General features: G+C 43.0%; 1 protein-coding gene across 1 annotated transcript; it reads right to left on the bottom strand.

The window, feature by feature from the left end:
• Positions 1-395: 395 nt before the first annotated feature.
• LOC136504804 (peroxisome biogenesis protein 2-like) lies at positions 396-7,495 on the bottom strand. Its single transcript, XM_066499811.1, has 9 exons — positions 7,271-7,495; positions 7,022-7,154; positions 6,612-6,725; positions 6,354-6,510; positions 4,119-4,255; positions 3,931-4,031; positions 3,482-3,599; positions 2,225-2,391; positions 396-705 (listed from the first exon to the last, which is right to left on the bottom strand). Exons 2-9 carry the CDS (start codon positions 7,133-7,135, stop codon positions 600-602), a joined length of 1,014 nt encoding a protein of 337 aa, XP_066355908.1. The 5' UTR covers positions 7,136-7,154; positions 7,271-7,495; the 3' UTR covers positions 396-599.
• Between the last annotated feature and the right edge of the window lie 207 nt (positions 7,496-7,702).

Below are 7,702 nucleotides of genomic sequence, written 5' to 3' on the forward strand. Positions count from 1 at the left end.
AGTGTTTTCAGGTATTTTTTTCAAGTGTTTCATAATGATGTTTCAAGTGTTCCAACTATCTGACATACGTTACAATTGTTATATTTAGATGTTTCAAAAATAGATTAGGTGTTGCATCTCTCCTTCCCACATTTTGCTGCATCGTCTCAGTGTGTCTTTCTCCTGGCGCCAGCAAGGCATCCATTCGACACCGCGGCCGGGTCCTTCCAAATCGGAAGCGTCACCCCCTCCCCCTCTTGTTGCTCGGGCGGCACGGCCCCCCACATGGAGTGCGTGAAACGAAGTGCAGCGCGCGGACGTCCGGGCGCTAGCACTACCAAAAGACATTCATTCAAACAAAAAATATATCATGATTAGTAGTAGAGAAATCCTCATGAGTTCGTAGTGAATCCGTGTTAGTTCTGTGACAGACATTCATTCAATATACAACAAGTAATTCATCGTATCAAAACTGTCCACACTTGGGGCAGTTACATGTACATTTCATGATGCCCATCCTCGATGGAGCATCGAAACTTCTAACTGTATGAAAGACCAAAGTGCTGCTTCTCTGTAGACACGGGCGAGAATTATTTATCTTTAACGACCCAACTAGCAAACTAACCTGATCCTAATCTTTGAATTGCAACCACCACCTCGTTACAACGTGTGCATCTATAGGAATTTGTAGCAGAACAACGCGTGCGTAGGCAATAGTAGCAATATCTGAAAACAACACAGAATTTGTCTGAGGCAAATTTCAACACAACAAAGCTTAGATACTATAGCAGTCAAGACATTAAGTCAGTTTTGAAACCATCTTATCGGAACAAACATGCAAACTAGCTATATAGCATATTCACTTAGCATGTGTAGAACTAATACAAAAAGTTTCACGCTCTGTTTTTTTTTCAGAAAAAATAAATATTTTCTCCCGGGTACAAGTCTCCTCGCATTGCACAGTCGAGGGTAAGGCTTGCCACTGACACCCTTCCTCAAACCCCGCACAGAGCGGGAGCTTTCTGTACCGCACTGGGTACGCCCATTATGCTTTCTCTAAAACAGTGAAAAACAAGGCGTGATTCCGCGCTCGCCTAGGCGCCGGGCGGAGGCCTCCCGCGGGGCCTAGGGGGTGAGGCGGCATCTAGGCGGTGGGCGCGCGCGTTTGCGGAGGAGGCGGCGCCTGGGCGGGATGTGCGCGCGTTTTGGCGAGCAGGAGAGCGTGCGCGCGCGAGCGGGAAAGAAAGCGGCGGCGCGGGAAGGATCGATTCGCCGGCCACGGTACGTCTCCGGCCGATTCGTCGTGCGCGAAGCTTGTACTTGACGCCGTGGACCTGTTTTCCGCATCACCGGCCATCTTCTCCCTCCGTGCAGGCCTCCTCACGCCGCCTCCATCCGCCGGCCCGCCGCCGCCCCTGGAGCTCCCGTGCGCCCCCTCCTCGCCGGGCCGGCACTGCTGGTGAGCTCCACGCCTCACCTGCCTCGCTGCCCCTCGCCCCGCCTCTCGGGAACCCCAAGGTGAGGTCCGCCTGCCCCCTGCTCCTCTCTCCTCTGCTCGGCTGCTCCTTTCTATCTTCCTGCTCTATACGCCTAGAAAACGCCTAGGCGTGCCTAGGCGCTAGGCGATGGGTCACCGCCTAGAAACCGCCTAGCGCCTAAAAAAACATTGCTCTAAAAGCAAGGTTTTCCTATCAAAAAAGGAATAGATATTCAAGTGAATTATGATTATAGCAGTTGCCTAGAAAGCCAGGAAATGATCCTACAGTCTACAATTTGGAGATGACTATGCAACTGCTTTTCCTTATATATGTCTTTCTCATTGAATGATCATATAGATGTTTCCAAGGCTATATACTATACTACAGTGAACTAGAGTAATAAACACCATCCCAGATGTTAGGGAAAGTTTGGTTCTCTTGCTGGTTCTGCTCGCCTCACCTCGCCCAGCAAGGCAAGTTTTTCCAGTGCAGGCGAGCTAAACTCGCTCTCCCTCGTGAGCAAGGAAAATCCTTGCTGGCGCAGACCTCGAGATAGTCTCACATGCAATCCAAACGCTTTCTGGCTGAGCAAGGCAAGGTGAGGGATAATTTGGGAACCAAACGTGCCCTTAATCTAATAAGGGCTATAGGAACATGGCTTTTCTAACGTGCTTCTTTGTTTGGCAAAATGTAGGATGGAATCTACGAAGGGAGTATACCACAAAGGGAGATATATGACAGGCGGAGCACAGAAAGAAACGGCATACCTGTGTTGACATGGAAGAGCAATAAATGGAATGCTAGGACTGGACCGACATATAGGACAGTCTGCTTCATCACCAGAAGAACCTGCCGACTTATCTTTGGAGAAGGGGAGAAGGAACTTCTTTACTGAGGATGAGTTTAGGAGGGGAAGAAGCAAAAGCAACATTTCCTGCACAATTAAGCGGTGTGAGGCACCACTCCAAGTTCAAGATTCCAAGAACTAAATCTACTGGCAGCACAAACACCAATTTAAACACAGGGAAAATACCCACCTAAGTGACAACAGAGTTCCCCAAAGTACAATATCAGCAATGGCCATAGCCCATAAGACTAATCTCGAGTGTGCTTCACAGTAAGTTTCTCGAGAACGTGATCAAATTTCAGACTGAATAAAACTTGAGCTTAAAGAGTAGAGATAAATCCATTGATTTTTTTTAACTTTACTTGTCATTCATCAGATGATCAGAATAACCTCAGCCCATGTTTACTTACATTCTATTAGGCAAATGTTGTGATCTTGTACATTAGATAACTCACCCGTATCCAAGTTTTCAGATGCATCATAGAGGAAAATTTCATTTTATTTATCTTTAAATAGCACATTTCAGGGTTTTCAGTTATACCAAAATCCCACACCAATGTATTTGTGGACAATCTCAGAAACACCTAAAGAAACCTGCACAGCAGCCCCCAGTGCACTCTATTAAGAATCACATTACCAATCCGTTATTATCAAGTGTCAAACTAGATAGTCCTAAGTGCATTTCACTGAACATAGATCAAATCAACAGAATCAGACTACAAGGAATTTATCATATAGGATATATTATGACACCAGAGTCATGCAAGCTGCATTTGAATCATGATAACAATGCAACATTTTTGACTTGGTAAAAATATCATTCCAAGGATTTATCAGAGAGCTTTTCCACCTGGAATAGAAACAGATGCAATTAAGGTATCCACTACCTCCCATGTTTGCATCCTAGAATCTGGCTGGAGTGAATACAAACTAGATTTAGTGTCATACACAAACATATGCGATCTACGATGTCAGATATTGGAGGATATCAGAGAACCAATTATTCAGAGACCAGATAGGTGTATGATCTATCAAGAATTGTGATCCACATTGGCTAGAAAGGTTTCATTATATCAGTATATATGCAATCAAAAGCACAGATCAAACTTTAAAATCAAGAATTGCATAAGATAGAAACTTTTTAGATTAACAACAGGACTGTAAGAAAGAGATTTACCGAAAACTCGTTCCAGACCAGTTGGCGATTCATGTACTCAAAGCTAACAGCTCTATTCATGTTGGGGCTCCCATAAACAAGTCTTGCCTTCAGAATCCTTTCCACAATAGTTTTGTACCTTTATAAACAAATAAGCAAGGATGAAAAGCATGTGTGTGTCATATAAACCTCATAATAATTAAAAAGTGAACAGGATGATAATCTATAAAAAAAATAGCTTTCAATTTTCCCACAAATTATGCTGTCTAGCTCATTCAAATACACTGTCATTGGTCAATTTCCTATCAGTGGACAGTACATGCTGCACATGTTGGCAATATTCAATCTCTAGATAGATAGTTAACTTTGCCAAACTAGGGCCACCTGCTACAGCCATGATAATCATGAATAATTTCTACCATCCTCATGATACAACAAAGGACCATAATTAGACAGGAATAGGAAGGTACCTTCCACCATAAAGAAACAATAATAGGTTAAAGAATGAAGCAGCCCTATACAATACTTCAGCATTCTGCATTAATGCCCAAGCACGGCGTGCTAGTGGTCTCTACATCATGAAATAGAAATATTAATAATAAGTTACACTAACAGCAGTGAATTGGAATTGTAAGTTTTCAGGAAGGAGTCAGGTTACCTGTTCAGAATCGCCCCATCGACGGAAAGCAGAAAAAGACTGTAATCGTGACCATATATATTGGCCACCAACAAAGCTAATACAATAAAATATCTTTTGAGAAACAGAAAGCCCAGGTCCTTCCAAGCCTGTTCTAACTGAAAAGCAAATAGAATCCATTAGATGTTGCTCAGATAATACTCATCTACATATCAGTAGCAAACAACACAAACCGGTATCAAATAAGCTCCTAGGAATGTTACAAATGAGCTAATGTGGCTAAGATAACCATGGTGTGGTTCAGTTCAATTGCAGAGTCAACTTCAACTATTGCTTTTATAAAGACAAAGAGAATGCCTATAGCATGCAATGTCAAAAAAGCAAGCTCCAACCAAGCTGTAATTTGATGTGTTCATGTAAATATGATAAATTGAGCTGCTGAATGGTTAAAATCATGGATAATGGGAGCAGAAGGGTGCATATTGAGGGGACAAGACACTAGAACAGAAGAGGATGGGCATAGATGAAGAAAACTTTAGACAAGCGAATGCAGATGGTTAGTCATTTCATTGTTTGAACATAAAGGATACATTGTGACAGTCCTATCCTTTTTGTAGATGGTGGAAGACTTGAGTAATAAGGAACATATCCAGAAACAAAGAATACTAAACATATGCAACTTTTTTATAATAATAAAGATACACAACTAATCATGAGTAATAACAAACTAACAGATTATGAGATAAACAAGTAATTTTCTAATTATGCAACAGTAAGAAAAACAATGCACATCCTATGCCTCCTGGCAGTGGCTGGCATTAGGCCCACATCCATGAGAGCCAACTTGTTTCATTGCTAACCAAATTCTGATTGTTGCGCTGTGCTGCAATGCATGTTTGCTAAAATGGCTGTGGAAAGCAGTCATTGTAAGATCCAGCATACTGAATGATAAATCAGATTATAGTTTACTAAATTAATTCTCAAAAATACGCTGGAGAGCTGCATACCACTAAAGAAGAAAAATATGGTACAGAACCAGTCCAAAACATCAAAACGTAAGGACGCACCAAGCGCTAAAAACACACACCACCAAAGGAGAAACTTAAGAGCTCAAAAGCTCTGGATGCACACAACAGAGCGGAGTCCTCTGTTATTGCCCTAACAACACCACTAGCACTAGGAGGACGCCCCCCCCCCCCCCCCCAACCCCCTCCACACACGCACAAAAAGAACACATCCATGTGTTTCCAAATTTCCCAAGCAACAAGAATGGCAAGCAGGCCCTTTCTGTGCTGCTTGTCGACCTACTTCAGAGAGCAACACCACCTACTAAAGAAACCAGTAGTGTCTGGCTGAGAAATATCCTGAAGACAAAGTTTCAGGAAAAAACTCAAACCAGGCCTAACTGGCAAACACACAAAAGACTAGAAGATGTTATGTAGTCCAATAGTTATTACTTCCCTAGTTCCCCTCATATAATCAAGAAAACAACCTAGTAGCAATATTGTTTAGGGAAAAAAGCTAAACAATAATAATAATATCTGAAAGTGGTTCCATACCAAACAAGATCATAACTCAATATTTCACTCTACTGTGCATTTGTATTAGGTATTTGTACCAGCAACCATTGGATTAAAAGTGTAAAGTGTTCTACTCATTTACTCAATAGGGCACAAAGTTCATAATGAACATACCATGAGGTGGGGAACATCATTAAAAAGCTTACGATTATCAAGATAAGGAAAATATCACCCTGTTCCAAAATAAATTTCTTAGCTGAAACAGCAACATGGCAGTAACTGGAGTATTTTCAAACAAAATAATTTTTAGTAAACTACACTATCTGAGCCAAAGATTTATTGGGAGCATGCTTTCAAAACTTCGATCTGTGGTGATATGAAAATTTCGAATTAGAATAAATTGCAAAAAGGTCACCATGCATTTGCAGACAAAATATTTTTGTAACTGAAACTAAAAGGACAGTGAATTAGCATAACTGTAGATCCAGCTTCTGCATACAAAGCTAGACCCACAAGAGCTAGGATCAGCCAACTTTAACATACTAGGATCCTCAACTAAAGTATGTAAGCAAAGGGTATTCTAATGTAGAGGAAACACGCAAAATGATGTGCTTTATGTCTCAAAATGTTCACTAAGACCAACCATCTCAGTTGGTTAGCTATAATCAGTCCAGCATGATAGGTAGGAGAAAAAACTTAGTCAGAAAAATATTGACATAAACATTGATAGAAGTACCTTCTTTTCCAGTGATGGGTGCTGCCCGCTCATCTCTATACCTCAGGTTCATCAGTGCATTGCCAGGGGTAGGCTTGTCAACCCAAATTGAGAACCTCCAGATGAGGAACTCGAGGAAAGCATCAAGTTCAGGCTCATACTGGAATAAGAGTCCTGGCTGATATGAAGAAAAAGCATCAAAACTGAAAGCAACAATTAGCAGTGCCCTGCGCAAGCCTCAAGCAACACAAAAATCAGCATAGTTAATGAAGAAAGCACCTTCATCAAGGAGAACACTTTGACTAGCTGCTCTTTCAGCATGGCCGACATCTCGACATCTAGTCTTGCAGCATCAAACTGGTTCACCCTAGATATTGAAATCGGGATAATGACCTGCATAAGAACAAATGGCGTTACATTCCACATTAACCGCGCTACGTGCCTGCAAGTATTGTTATCGAGCCTGTTCTGAGAGACGGATCATAAGACTTCTCTTTTATTTAAGAACTGCAATTCGCATCATGAAATTAGCTGACTTCACCCTCGGAGAAACTAAATTCCATATCCTCGTGACTCGTGAGGGATTTCAGGTCTCCATCACTTCACATCTCATAAAACTAGAAACTATGTGGCATCTCAAAGCGCCATACAACAGAACAAACCCTAGGGGGAAACAGGGGCATCTGTACCTTGAAGGAATCCCGCAGCGACTCCCACTGCGGGAGGAGACTGCGGAGCTCGACGACCCATGCGTCCTGCGGCGGCGGCCTCTCCGAGGCAGTGGGAAACTCGACCTGGGGCATGGGGGCAGGGGCGGATCCACTATTTGAGGGGAAAAATCGAAATTAGTGGGAATTCATATATCTGAATAGGAATAGCTTAGTGTGGATTTGGGGCGGCTCGATTTCGCGCAGGGGAAGCGAAAGGAGGGGGAGTACCAGGTGGATGCTCGTCGCCGATGAAGGGGCCGGCCGACGAATACCTGGGCAAAGGTCGCGCCGCTCGCCCAGCCGTCGCCGCCCAGTCACCACCTCTGCTCCGTCTACTGCTACTGCCTTGCTTTGGATTTTTTTTTACACGGCCTTGCTTTGGATTTTTTTTTACGGCCTTGCTTTGCATTTGGCAGATGAACAGAAGATACTAACGGGATGAGTGGGACCTACTAACGCCATGTTTAGCTAAACTTAAGCTGGCTAATTTAATCAGCTAAAATTTAGCTGAGGCTATTTAAGATACTCTAACTAATGGTGAATATTGACTCTATTGCCCCTTTCTTCTCCTTCCATCCCCATTGCTCCAACCGCAGCGTCTGCCGCCTCCGAGCCATCCTCGCGCCCCATCCACACCACGAGTCCCCGCTTTTCGCTACC

Source organism: Miscanthus floridulus, chromosome 14, assembly GCF_019320115.1.
Source record: "Miscanthus floridulus cultivar M001 chromosome 14, ASM1932011v1, whole genome shotgun sequence".
Lineage (NCBI taxonomy): Eukaryota > Viridiplantae > Streptophyta > Magnoliopsida > Poales > Poaceae > Miscanthus > Miscanthus floridulus.

Coding starts and splice junctions, on each gene's coding strand:
- LOC136504804 (XM_066499811.1), bottom strand. CDS start 7,135: ATGCCCCAGGTCGAGTTTCCCACTGCCTCGGAGAGGCCGCCGCCGCAG. Junction 3,600..3,930: donor TTGTTTCTTTATGGTGGAAG/GTACCTTCCTAT, acceptor TTGTTTATAAAG/GTACAAAACTATTGTGGAAA. Junction 2,392..3,481: donor TGGTCTGGAACGAGTTTTCG/GTAAATCTCTTT, acceptor TTAATTGTGCAG/GAAATGTTGCTTTTGCTTCT.